The sequence below is a fragment of the Oncorhynchus mykiss genome, chromosome 13 (assembly GCF_013265735.2).
Source record: "Oncorhynchus mykiss isolate Arlee chromosome 13, USDA_OmykA_1.1, whole genome shotgun sequence".
Classification (NCBI taxonomy): domain Eukaryota; kingdom Metazoa; phylum Chordata; class Actinopteri; order Salmoniformes; family Salmonidae; genus Oncorhynchus; species Oncorhynchus mykiss.
In genome coordinates, this window is record NC_048577.1 from 9,927,330 (window position 1) to 9,942,150 (window position 14,821).

The 14,821-nt window shown below is 34.9% G+C and overlaps 1 protein-coding gene across 1 annotated transcript in view; it reads left to right on the forward strand.

Moving 5' to 3' along the window:
* Positions 1–14,821, forward strand: part of LOC110487510 (voltage-dependent T-type calcium channel subunit alpha-1I-like) — a 66,284-nt gene that overhangs the window by 17,754 nt on the left and 33,709 nt on the right. The window contains exons 12-14 of the mRNA XM_036942586.1: positions 398–466; positions 3,939–4,117; positions 6,388–6,514. Coding sequence (XP_036798481.1) covers positions 398–466; positions 3,939–4,117; positions 6,388–6,514 — 375 coding nt within the window. The remainder of the gene's footprint in view (positions 1–397; positions 467–3,938; positions 4,118–6,387; positions 6,515–14,821) is intronic.

Consider the following 14,821-nt stretch of genomic DNA (forward strand, 5'->3'; position numbering starts at 1 on the left):
CCTTCTACTTTTCTTGGCATTATCTGTCTTTCTCAATTTTTCGCTCCCTTCCCCTTCCCCCTCCCTCCCTACATCTCTCTCTCCCTCCCCCTTCCCCCTCCCTCCCTACATCGCTCTCTCTCTCCCCCTTCCCCCTCCCTCCCTACATCTCTCTCTCCCTCCACCTTCCCCCTCCCTCCCTACATCTCTCTCTCTCTCCCCCTTCCCCCTCCCTCCCTACATCTCTCTCTCCCTCCCCCTTCCCCCTCCCTCCCTACATCTCTCTCTCTCTCCCCCTTCCCCCTCCCTCCCTACATCTCTCTCTCTCCCCCTTTCCCCTCCCTCCCTACATCTCCCTCTCCTTCCCCCTCCCTCCCTCCCTACATCTCTCTCTCCCTCCCTCCCTTCCTCCCTCTAGGAAAGACTTTTCCTCACAGTCTCCAACTACGTCTTCACAGCCATATTTGTGGCTGAGATGACCGTCAAGGTAACGTACCAATTTCTCCTCTCTTCTCATCCTCTCTTCTCTTCTTTCCTAGGACTGTAATGGAAAAAGATCTACCGACATGCTGTCGTCATGTTGTCTCTCCTCTCCTCCTCATCTTCTTCTCTCCTTTCTCCCTCTTTCTATTCCTCAGTCCATTTCACTTAATCAGTTCCCCATCATTAACGATGGAGAGATAATTAGATAGAATTAAAAGATAATGTCTCTCTCTCCAGCTATAGCCTCTAGCCAGTCCTGGGGATGTCCCACTCTACCTCACTCCTCTCGTCCATGTCTTGTACAAACCCCTTCATATCCTTTCTCTCCGTATGGAGACTGTCATCTTGTCAACCTAACATCTGTCTCAGGAACACTAATTAAACAACGGTATTCATTAGACAAAGTTTCCCCTCGTAAATGCACTCCATCATTTGCCTTGCCTTGTATCTTGTCACACACCTTCACACACTCATACACACGCACAGACGTACATATACACACACATACACACGCGCACACACCCTAGCGTGAAGTCACTGTCACCATCTATAATAGCATCCTTTTATCATGTCTAGACATAGTGATATATATATCCAGGTCTGTTATCATGTCTAGACATAGTGCTGTATATCTCCAGGTCTGTTATCATGTCTAGACATAGTGCTGTATCTCTCCAGGTCTGTTATCATGTCTAGACATAGTGCTGTACATCTCCAGGTCTGTTATCATGTCTAGACATAGTGCTGTATATCTCCAGGTCTGTTATCATGTCTAGACATAGTGCTGTATATCTCCAGGTCTGTTATCATGTCTAGACATAGTGCTGTATATCTCCAGGTCTGTTATCATGTCTAGACATAGTGCTGTATCTCTCCAGGTCTGTTATCATGTCTAGACATAGTGCTGTACATCTCCAGGTCTGTTATCATGTCTAGACATAGTGCTGTATATCTCCAGGTCTGTTATCATGTCTAGACATAGTGCTGTACATCTCCAGGTCTGTTATCATGTCTAGACATAGTGCTGTATATCTCCAGGTCTGTTATCATGTCTAGACATAGTGCTGTATATCTCCAGGTCTGTTATCATGTCTAGACATAGTGCTGTATCTCTCCAGGTCTGTTATCATGTCTAGACATAGTGCTGTATATCTCCAGGTCTGTTATCATGTCTAGACATAGTGCTGTATCTCTCCAGGTCTGTTATCATGTCTAGACATAGTGCTGTACATCTCCAGGTCTGTTATCATGTCTAGACATAGTGCTGTATCTCTCCAGGTCTGTTATCATGTCTAGACATAGTGCTGTACATCTCCAGGTCTGTTATCATGTCTAGACATAGTGCTGTATATCTCCAGGTCTGTTATCATGTCTAGACATAGTGCTGTATATCTCCAGGTCTGTTATCATGTCTAGACATAGTGCTGTACATCTCCAGGTCTGTTATCATGTCTAGACATAGTGCTGTACATCTCCAGGTCTGTTATCATGTCTAGACATAGTGCTGTATATCTCCAGGTCTGTTATCATGTCTAGACATAGTGCTGTATATCTCCAGGTCTGTTATCATGTCTAGACATAGTGCTGTACATCTCCAGGTCTGTTATCATGTCTAGACATAGTGCTCTATATCTCCAGGTCTGTTATCATGTCTAGACATAGTGCTGTATATCTCCAGGTCTGTTATCATGTCTACACATAGTGCTGTATATCTCCAGGTCTGTTATCATGTCTAGACATAGTGCTGTATCTCTCCAGGTCTGTTATCATGTCTAGACATAGTGCTGTAAATCTCCAGGTCTGTTATCATGTCTAGACATAGTGCTGTATATCTCCAGGTCTGTTATCATGTCTAGACATAGTGCTGTATCTCTCCAGGTCTGTTATCATGTCTAGACATAGTGCTGTATCTCTCCAGGTCTGTTATCATGTCTAGACATAGTGCTGTATATCTCCAGGTCTGAATATTGAATTATTGATGTAAACACTGTCATATGAAATCACCATGAAATCAGCAGAATGCACAGATTCCATTATAGAACAAAACGATTGAGTAAAACATTCCAGCCGTCATCACACATATTGATTCCTATGGCTGACAGTGAGAATTTGTTAATAGCCTGACTGTCTTCTGTTCTGTAGAGTTGCTCTGTCACCAGTGTGAGAGTGTCTGCATGTGTTGTCTTGCTGTTTCTGTAGGCCTACAGATCAATCCTTCCATTAGTCATCATTGAGCTTCCAGTCCTCCCCGGCGTAGGAGTTGAACACTGTTTTCATTCCGTCTCCCTCAGGCTATAGAACTATACCCGCTCAGGTCACCGTGGTAACAGTTGGCATGACGCCTGGTGTTTGTTGCCATTTCTCCGCCCCCCAGGGCTGTCACTCAGAGGTTTAGTCGCGGTGCTGCCTGGCGTCTTGTTTGGTGTCAAAAGTGTCAGAGAAGTGTGTCTGTGTGTCTGTGTGTCTGTGTGTGCGCCACCCCACTGGACAAATGACCTTTTACCCTTCCACTCTCTCTCTCTTTCCATCACTCTCTCTCTCTCTCTCTCTCTCTCTCTCTCTCTCTCTCTCCCTCTCTCTCTTTCCATCACTCACTCTCTCTCTCCACCTCTCTCTCTCTATCTCTCTCTCTCTCTCTCTCTCTCTCTCTCTCTCTCTCTCTCTCTCTCTCTCTCTCCCTCTCTCTCTTTCCATCACTCTCTCCAGCTTTCTCAAAACTTCTGCCTCTCTTGTTGAACTTGTCAATACTCTCCCTCCCTATGCTCTCTCTTTCTCTCTCTCCCCCTCTCTCTCTCTCTCCCTCTCTCTTCCCTTCTCCCTCTCCCTCCACTCTCTACCTTTCTCACGCAACCTTGTTTGGTGTTTCCTCTCTCTCTCCCTCTCTTCCCTCTCTTTCTCTCTTTCCCTTCACTCTCCCTCTCTTCCCTCTCTCCCTTCCTCCCTCTCTTTTCTATGTCTCTAGTGGAAGCCATGGGAATCTGACATATATTTCCACTTTCAACCACACAACCACCCTCCCTTTATGGGAAGACAAAGAAAAAAAAAGTTGTTTCCGCGAAGGTAGTCAGCAAGTGCAAAATGATGGGGCATGTGAACATCTTCCCTAAAACGTCTTTAACAACATAATCCTCTCCTCCTCTCCCTCCACCTCTGCCCCCTTTTCCGCCTCCACTCTCTCTTTCGTGTATTTGTTCCTTCTCCTCCGTCTCTCTCCTCTTCCTTTCATCCTTCCTACTCCTCTTCCCCTCCCTCTCCTCCTCTCTCTCCCCCCTCCCATCTCTCCCTCCCCAGGTGGTGTCTAAGGGTGAGAAGGCGTACCTGATTCTACCACCGTCTCTTTATTGAGGGAAAATATACTATGACTGTGAAATGTGGTTGTCTCACCTAGCTATCTTAAAATGAATTCACAAACTGTAAGTCTCTCTCATTCTTCTCCTCCTTCCCTTCCTCCCTCTCCCCCTTCCTCCCTCTCCCAGGTGGTCTCTAAGGGTCTGTACCTGGGTGAGAAGGCCTATCTGAAAAGCAGCTGGAACGTTCTGGATGGTTTCCTGGTCTTCGTGTCGTTGATTGACATTGTTGTGTCCATGGCGGGCGGGGCTAAGATTCTGGGGGTGCTGAGAGTGCTCAGGCTGCTCAGGACACTACGCCCTCTCAGGTAGGGAGGACTACCTGGAAAAAGCTGTGGAAATTCTATTTGAATGCTGCCTGAGGAAACCCTGTTTGGTAGAAATGCATTGACATAACAGGCTGATCTGTTCCAACCTGTATATATTAACCTGTTGCGACGAGCAAACCCGTATCCGGGAGCGTAATTATAGCCTCAAGCTCATTACCATAACGCAACGTTAACTATTCATGAAAATCGCAAATGAAATGAAATAAATATATTAGCTCACAAGCTTAGCCTTTTGTTAACAACACTCTCATCTCAGATTTTCAAAAAATGCTTTTCAACCATAGCTACACAAGCATTTGTGTAAGAGTATTGATAGCTAGCATAGCATTAAGCCTAGCATTCAGCAGGCAACATTTTCACAAAAACAAGAAAAGCATTCAAATAAAATAATTTATCTTTGAAGAACTTCGGATGTTTTCAATGAGGAGACTCTGTTAGATAGCAAATGTTCAGTTTTTCCAAAAAGATTATTTGTGTAGGAGAAATCGCTCCGTTTTGTTCATCACGTTTGGATGAGAAAAAAAAACGAAAATTAAGTCATTACAACAGCAAACTTTTTTCCAAATTAACTCCATAATATTGACAGAAACATGGCAAACGTTGTTTAGAATAAATCCTCAAGGTGTTTTCATATATCTATTCGATGATAAATCACTCGAGGCAGTTTGGTTTCTCCTCTGAACCAAATTGAAAAATGCACGCACCTGGAGATTACGCAATAGTTTCGACGGAGGACACAGAGCGGACACCTGGTAAATGTAGTCTCTTATGGTCAATTTTCCAATGATATGCCTACAAATACGTCACAATGCTGCAGACACCTTGGGGAAACAACAGAAAGTGTAGGGGAAACGACAGAAAGTGTAGGCTCATTCCTTGCGCATTCACAGCCATATAAGGAGACATTGGAACACAGCGCATTCAAAATCTGGCTCACTTGCTGTATGAAATTTCATCTTGGTTTCGCCTGTAGCATTAGTTCTGTGGCACTCACAGACAATATCTTTGCAGTTTTGGAAACGTCAGAGTGTTTTCTTTCCAAAGCTGTCAATTATATGCATAGTCGAGCATCTTTTCGTGACAAAATATCTTGTTTAAAACGGGAACGTTTTTCATCCAAAAATGAAATACTGCCCCCAGAGGTTCAAGAGGTTAGGGTAGATAATGTTGTTAATCGTTCACTAACATCTCACTCACTAAGGGACTGATGTTGGAAAACGGTGCATTGGTGCAATGCAACTGTCTGTCAATGATGTCAATGTATTTCAGTTGACCTTTCACCTGTCTTCTCACTCCATAAATACAGGACTGATACTTACTTATATTAGTTAGACTCTTTACTCTTGCTGGAGTATAGGCCACCAACAACAGATGTCCATTGTATCTGGTCTGGAAATGAACGTCATGTAAAGCATTATGCAATGCAACTGTCTGTCAATGTACTTCAGTGTAACAATTGACCATCAGATTGATAACCCAAACACCAAAAAGGTGTTTGTAACTGCCACTATTTCTCTCTCAGGGACTCACTGCAGGCTGGACTTGGCCTATATCATGTTGTATGTCCTAACCCTTTGTAACCATGGAGCTTTGTAACCATGGAGCTTCATAACCCTGGAGCTTCATAACCATGGAGCTTTGTAACCATGGAGCTTTGTAACCCTGGAGCTTCATAACCCTGGAGCTTCTTAACCATAGAGCTTTGTAACCATGGAGCTCTGTAACCCTGGAGCTTCATAACCCTGGAGCTTTGTAACCATGGAGCTCTGTAACCCTGGAGCTTCGTAACCCTGGAGCTTTGTAACCATGGAGCTCTGTAACCCTGGAGCTTCATAATCCTGGAGCTTTGTAACCATGGAGCTCTGTAACCCTGGAGCTTCGTAACCCTGGAGCTTCGTGACCCTGGAGCTTTGTAACCATGGAGCTTTGTAACCATGGAGCTTTGTAACCCTGGAGCTTTGTACCCTGGAGCTTCGTGACCCTGGAGCTTCGTAACCCTGAAGAGGGTGCAGGTTTTTGTTCCAGCCCTGCACTAACCTGAATTATTAACTAGGGGATAAAGGTTATTTTGGGCTGGGCTGGGTTGGGGGGAAATCCTGAACACCTTGTGTTCTGTCCATGACCAGGGTTCCTGCACACTGGAATATAAGTGCTAACAGCAGTCACTCTACACACTGTTACACATCACAGCAGAATCATAGATGATGACCAGATTGATGAGAAGTCCTTTTTGTCCCTCTCTCTGTCAGGGTGATCAGTAGAGCTCCAGGCCTGAAGCTAGTGGTAGAGACTCTCATCACGTCTCTGAAGCCTATAGGAAACATCGTCCTCATCTGCTGCGCTTTCTTTATCATCTTCGGCATCCTCGGTGTGCAGGTAGGACGACGGCATTATCTTCCCGGGGTGACGTTTCCCCTGTGTACAGATCTAGGATCAGATTACCTTTCCTTAAGTCACAGCCTTTACTATTAGTGGGGGGAAATGCCAAGCTCAGTATCTATAGGGGCAACTTCACCCTCATCATTATAATAAACTACACAACATCCTCATGTTCTTCTATGTCCATACAATAACACTTTATTCATCTGTTCAAACAGTAGTTAGTTATTGTATAAGTCCAGTTTTATTGTAACTCATAACAGTAGTTAGTTTTTTTTTTTTTTTTTTTTTTTTTTTTTTTTACCTTTATTTAACCAGGCAAGTCAGTTAAGAACAAATTCTTATTTTCAATGACGGCCTGGGAACAGTGGGTTAACTGCCTTATTTATTGTATAAGTCCAGTTTTATTGTAACTCATAACAGTAGTTAGTTATTGTATAAGTCCAGTTGTATTGTAACTCATAACAGTAGTTAGTTATTGTATAAGTCCAGTTTTATTGTAACTCATAACAGTAGTTAGTTATTGTATAAGTCCAGTATATTATACTTCATAACAGTACTTAGTTATTGTATAAGTCCAGTATATTATACTTCATAACAGTAGTTAGTTATTGTATAAGTCCAGTATATTATACTTCATAACAGCAGTTAGTTATTGTATAAGTCCAGTATATTATACTTCATAACAGCAGTTAGTTATTGTATAAGTCCAGTTTTATTGTAACTCATAACAGTAGTTAGTTATTGTATAAGTCTAGTTTTATTGTAACTCATAACAGTAGTTAGTTATTGTATAAGTCCAGTATATTATACTTCATAACAGTAGTTAGTTATTGTATAAGTCCAGTATATTATACTTCATAACAGTAGTTAGTTATTGTATAAGTCCAGTATATTATACTTCATAACAGCAGTTAGTTATTGTATAAGTCCAGTTTTATTGTAACTCATAACAGCAGTTAGTTATTGTATAAGTCCAGTTTTATTGTAACTCATAACAGTAGTTAGTTATTGTATAAGTCCAGTATATTATACTTTATAACAGTAGTTAGTTATTGTATAAGTCCAGTATATTATACTTCATAACAGTAGTTAGTTATTGTATAAGTCCAGTTTTATTGTACTTTATAACAGTAGTTAGTTATTGTATAAGTCCAGTTTTATTGTAACTCATAACAGTAGTTAGTTATTGTATAAGTCCAGTATATTATACTTCATAACAGCAGTTAGTTATTGTATAAGTCCAGTATATTATACTTCATAACAGTAGTTAGTTATTGTATAAGTCCAGTTTTATTGTACTTTATAACAGTAGTTAGTTATTGTATAAGTCCAGTATATTATACTTCATAACAGTAGTTAGTTATTGTATAAGTCCAGTATATTATACTTTATAACAGTAGTTAGTTATTGTATAAGTCCAGTTTTATTGTAACTCATAACAGTAGTTAGTTATTGTATAAGTCCAGTATATTGTACTTCATAACAGCAGTTAGTTATTGTATAAGTCCAGTTTTATTGTAACTCATAACAGTAGTTAGTTATTGTATAAGTCCAGTATATTGTACTTCATAACAGTAGTTAGTTATTGTATAAGTCCAGTATATTGTACTTCATAACAGCAGTTAGTTATTGTATAAGTCCAGTTTTATTGTAACTCATAACAGCAGTTAGTTATTGTATAAGTCCAGTTTTATTGTAACTCATAACAGTAGTTAGTTATTGTATAAGTCCAGTATATTATACTTCATAACAGTAGTTAGTTATTGTATAAGTCCAGTATATTATACTTCATAACAGTAGTTAGTTATTGTATAAGTCCAGTATATTATACTTCATAACAGTAGTTAGTTATTGTATAAGTCCAGTATATTATACTTCATAACAGCAGTTAGTTATTGTATAAGTCCAGTATATTATACTTCATAACAGTAGTTAGTTATTGTATAAGTCCAGTATATTATACTTCATAACAGCAGTTAGTTATTGTATAAGTCCAGTATATTATACTTCATAACAGCAGTTAGTTATTGTATAAGTCCAGTTTTATTGTAACTCATAACAGTAGTTAGTTATTGTATAAGTCCAGTATATTATACTTCATAACAGTAGTTAGTTATTGTATAAGTCCAGTATATTATACTTCATAACAGCAGTTAGTTATTGTATAAGTCCAGTATATTATACTTCATAACAGTAGTTAGTTATTGTATAGGTCCAGTATGTTGTACTTCATAACAGCAGTTAGTTATTGTATAAGTCCAGTATATTATACTTCATAACAGTAGTTAGTTATTGTATAAGTCCAGTATATTATACTTCATAACAGCAGTTAGTTATTGTATAAGTCCAGTTTTATTGTAACTCATAACAGTAGTTAGTTATTGTATAAGTCCAGTTTTATTGTAACTCATAACAGCAGTTAGTTATTGTATAAGTCCAGTTTTATTGTAACTCATAACAGTAGTTAGTTATTGTATAAGTCCAGTGTATTATACTTTATAACAGTAGTTAGTTATTGTATAAGTCCAGTTTTATTGTACTTCATAACAGCAGTTAGTTATTGTATAAGTCCAGTTTTATTGTAACTCATAACAGTAGTTAGTTATTGTATAAGTCCAGTGTATTATACTTTATAACAGTAGTTAGTTATTGTATAAGTCCAGTTTTATTGTACTTCATAACAGCAGTTAGTTATTGTATAAGTCCAGTTTTATTGTACTTCATAACAGCAGTTAGTTATTGTATAAGTCCAGTGTATTATACTTTATAACAGCAGTTAGTTATTGTATAAGTCCAGTGTATTATACTTTATAACAGTAGTTAGTTATTGTATAAGTCCAGTTTTATTGTACTTCATAACAGCAGTTAGTTATTGTATAAGTCCAGTTTTATTGTAACTCATAACAGTAGTTAGTTATTGTATAAGTCCAGTATATTATACTTCATAACAGCAGTTAGTTATTGTATAAGTCCAGTTTTATTGTAACTCATAACAGCAGTTAGTTATTGTATAAGTCCAGTTTTATTGTAACTCATAACAGTAGTTAGTTATTGTATAAGTCCAGTATATTATACTTCATAACAGCAGTTAGTTATTGTATAAGTCCAGTTTTATTGTAACTCATAACAGTAGTTAGTTATTGTATAAGTCCAGTATATTATACTTCATAACAGTAGTTAGTTATTGTATAAGTCCAGTATATTATACTTCATAACAGCAGTTAGTTATTGTATAAGTCCAGTATATTATACTTCATAACAGCAGTTAGTTATTGTATAAGTCCAGTATATTATACTTCATAACAGTAGTTAGTTATTGTATAAGTCCAGTATATTATACTTTATAACAGTAGTTAGTTATTGTATAAGTCCAGTATATTATACTTCATAACAGTAGTTAGTTATTGTATAAGTCCAGTATATTATACTTCATAACAGCAGTTAGTTATTGTATAAGTCCAGTTTTATTGTAACTCATAACAGTAGTTAGTTATTGTATAAGTCCAGTTTTATTGTAACTCATAACAGTAGTTAGTTATTGTATAAGTCCAGTATATTATACTTCATAACAGTAGTTAGTTATTGTATAAGTCCAGTATATTATACTTCATAACAGCAGTTAGTTATTGTATAAGTCCAGTATATTATACTTCATAACAGTAGTTAGTTATTGTATAAGTCCAGTTTTATTGTAACTCATAACAGTAGTTAGTTATTGTATAAGTCCAGTTTTATTGTAACTCATAACAGTAGTTAGTTATTGTATAAGTCCAGTTTTATTGTAACTCATAACAGTAGTTAGTTATTGTATAAGTCCAGTTTTATTGTAACTCATAACAGCAGTTAGTTATTGTATAAGTCCAGTTTTATTGTAACTCATAACAGTAGTTAGTTATTGTATAAGTCCAGTATATTATACTTCATAACAGCAGTTAGTTATTGTATAAGTCCAGTATATTATACTTCATAACAGTAGTTAGTTATTGTATAAGTCCAGTATATTATACTTTATAACAGTAGTTAGTTATTGTATAAGTCCAGTATATTATACTTCATAACAGTAGTTAGTTATTGTATAAGTCCAGTATATTATACTTCATAACAGCAGTTAGTTATTGTATAAGTCCAGTATATTATACTTCATAACAGCAGTTAGTTATTGTATAGGTCCAGTATATTGTACTTCATAACAGCAGTTAGTTATTGTATAAGTCCAGTATATTATACTTCATAACAGCAGTTAGTTATTGTATAAGTCCAGTGTATTATACTTTATAACAGTAGTTAGTTATTGTATAAGTCCAGTTTTATTGTAACTCATAACAGTAGTTAGTTATTGTATAAGTCCAGTATATTATACTTCATAACAGTAGTTAGTTATTGTATAAGTCCAGTATATTATACTTTATAACAGTAGTTAGTTATTGTATAAGTCCAGTTTTATTGTAACTCATAACAGTAGTTAGTTATTGTATAAGTCCAGTTTTATTGTAACTCATAACAGTAGTTAGTTATTGTATAAGTCCAGTATATTATACTTCATAACAGCAGTTAGTTATTGTATAAGTCCAGTATATTATACTTCATAACAGCAGTTAGTTATTGTATAGGTCCAGTATATTATACTTCATAACAGTAGTTAGTTATTGTATAAGTCCAGTATATTATACTTCATAACAGCAGTTAGTTATTGTATAGGTCCAGTATATTATACTTCATAACAGTAGTAAGTTATTGTATAAGTCCAGTATATTATACTTCATAACAGTAGTTAGTTATTGTATAAGTCCAGTATATTATACTTCATAACAGTAGTTAGTTATTGTATAAGTCCAGTATATTATACTTCATAACAGTAGTTAGTTATTGTATAAGTCCAGTATATTATACTTCATAACAGCAGTTAGTTATTGTATAAGTCCAGTGTATTATACTTTATAACAGTAGTTAGTTATTGTATAGGTCCAGTTTTATTGTAACTCATAACAGCAGTTAGTTATTGTATAAGTCAAGTTTTATTGTAACTCATAACAGTAGTTAGTTATTGTATAAGTCCAGTGTATTATACTTTATAACAGTAGTTAGTTATTGTATAGGTCCAGTTTTATTGTAACTCATAACAGCAGTTAGTTATTGTATAAGTCCAGTTTTATTGTAACTCATAACAGTAGTTAGTTATTTTATAAGTCCAGTTTTATTGTAACTCATAACAGTAGTTAGTTATTGTATAAGTCCAGTATATTATACTTCATAACAGCAGTTAGTTATTGTATAAGTCCAGTTTTATTGTAACTCATAACAGCAGTTAGTTATTGTATAAGTCCAGTATATTATACTTCATAACAGCAGTTAGTTATTGTATAAGTCCAGTTTTATTGTAACTCATAACAGTAGTTAGTTATTGTATAAGTCCAGTTTTATTGTAACTCATAACAGTAGTTAGTTATTGTATAAGTCCAGTTTTATTGTAACTCATAACAGCAGTTAGTTATTGTATAAGTCCAGTTTTATTGTAACTCATAACAGTAGTTAGTTATTGTATAAGTCCAGTATATTGTACTTCATAACAGCAGTTAGTTATTGTATAAGTCCAGTATATTATACTTCATAACAGCAGTTAGTTATTGTATAAGTCCAGTATATTATACTTCATAACAGTAGTTAGTTATTGTATAAGTCCAGTTTTACTGTAACTCATAACAGTAGTTAGTTATTGTATAAGTCCAGTATATTATACTTCATAACAGCAGTTAGTTATTGTATAAGTCCAGTTTTATTGTAACTCATAACAGTAGTTAGTTATTGTATAAGTCCAGTATATTATACTTCATAACAGTAGTTAGTTATTGTATAAGTCCAGTATATTATACTTCATAACAGCAGTTAGTTATTGTATAAGTCCAGTATATTGTACTTCATAACAGCAGTTAGTTATTGTATAAGTCCAGTTTTATTGTAACTCATAACAGTAGTTAGTTATTGTATAAGTCCAGTATATTGTACTTCATAACAGCAGTTAGTTATTGTATAAGTCCAGTTTTATTGTAACTCATAACAGTAGTTAGTTATTGTATAAGTCCAGTATATTATACTTTATAACAGTAGTTAGTTATTGTATAAGTCCAGTATATTATACTTTATAACAGTAGTTAGTTATTGTATAAGTCCAGTATATTATACTTCATAACAGTAGTTAGTTATTGTATAAGTCCAGTTTTATTGTACTTCATAACAGCAGTTAGTTATTGTATAAGTCCAGTATATTATACTTTATAACAGTAGTTAGTTATTGTATAAGTCCAGTTTTATTGTACTTCATAACAGCAGTTAGTTATTGTATAAGTCCAGTATATTATACTTCATAACAGTAGTTAGTTATTGTATAAGTCTAGTTTTATTGTAACTCATAACAGTAGTTAGTTATTGTATAAGTCCAGTATATTATACTTCATAACAGTAGTTAGTTATTGTATAAGTCCAGTGTATTATACTTTATAACAGTAGTTAGTTATTGTATAAGTCCAGTTTTATTGTACTTCATAACAGCAGTTAGTTATTGTATAAGTCCAGTATATTATACTTCATAACAGCAGTTAGTTATTGTATAAGTCCAGTTTTATTGTACTTTATAACAGTAGTTAGTTATTGTATAAGTCCAGTATATTATACTTCATAACAGTAGTTAGTTATTGTATAAGTCTAGTTTTATTGTAACTCATAACAGTAGTTAGTTATTGTATAAGTCCAGTATATTATACTTCATAACAGTAGTTAGTTATTGTATAAGTCCAGTGTATTATACTTTATAACAGTAGTTAGTTATTGTATAAGTCCAGTTTTATTGTACTTCATAACAGCAGTTAGTTATTGTATAAGTCCAGTATATTATACTTCATAACAGCAGTTAGTTATTGTATAAGTCCAGTGTATTATACTTTATAACAGTAGTTAGTTATTGTATAAGTCCAGTTTTATTGTAACTCATAACAGTAGTTAGTTATTGTATAAGTCCAGTTTTATTGTAACTCATAACAGCAGGTAGTTATTGTATAAGTCCAGTTTTATTGTAACTCATAACAGTAGTTAGTTATTGTATAAGTCCAGTTTTATTGTACTTTATAACAGTAGTTAGTTATTGTATAAGTCCAGTGTATTATACTTCATAACAGCAGTTAGTTATTGTATAAGTCCAGTATATTATACTTCATAACAGTAGTTAGTTATTGTATAAGTCCAGTATATTATACTTCATAACAGTAGTTAGTTATTGTATAAGTCCAGTGTATTATACTTCATAACAGCAGTTAGTTATTGTATAAGTCCAGTTTTATTGTACTTCATAACAGCAGTTAGTTATTGTATAAGTCCAGTATATTATACTTCATAACAGCAGTTAGTTATTGTATAAGTCCAGTTTTATTGTAACTCATAACAGTAGTTAGTTATTGTATAAGTCCAGTATATTATACTTCATAACAGTAGTTAGTTATTGTATAAGTCCAGTATATTATACTTCATAACAGCAGTTAGTTATTGTATAAGTCCAGTTTTATTGTAACTCATAACAGTAGTTAGTTATTGTATAAGTCCAGTATATTATACTTCATAACAGTAGTTAGTTATTGTATAAGTCCAGTATATTGTACTTCATAACAGCAGTTAGTTATTGTATAAGTCCAGTATATTATACTTCATAACAGTAGTTAGTTATTGTATAAGTCCAGTTTTATTGTAACTCATAACAGTAGTTAGTTATTGTATAAGTCCAGTATATTATACTTCATAACAGTAGTTAGTTATTGTATAAGTCCAGTATATTATACTTCATAACAGTAGTTAGTTATTGTATAAGTCCAGTATATTGTACTTCATAACAGCAGTTAGTTATTGTATAAGTCCAGTTTTATTGTAACTCATAACAGTAGTTAGTTATTGTATAAGTCCAGTTTTATTGTAACTCATAACAGTAGTTAGTTATTGTATAAGTCCAGTATATTATACTTCATAACAGTAGTTAGTTATTGTATAAGTCCAGTATATTATACTTCATAACAGCAGTTAGTTATTGTATAAGTCCAGTTTTATTGTAACTCATAACAGCAGTTAGTTATTGTATAAGTCCAGTATATTATACTTCATAACAGCAGTTAGTTATTGTATAAGTCCAGTTTTATTGTAACTCATAACAGCAGTTAGTTATTGTATAAGTCCAGTTTTATTGTAACTCATAACAGTAGTTAGTTATTGTATAAGTCCAGTATATTATACTTCATAACAGTAGTTAGTTATTGTATAAGTCCA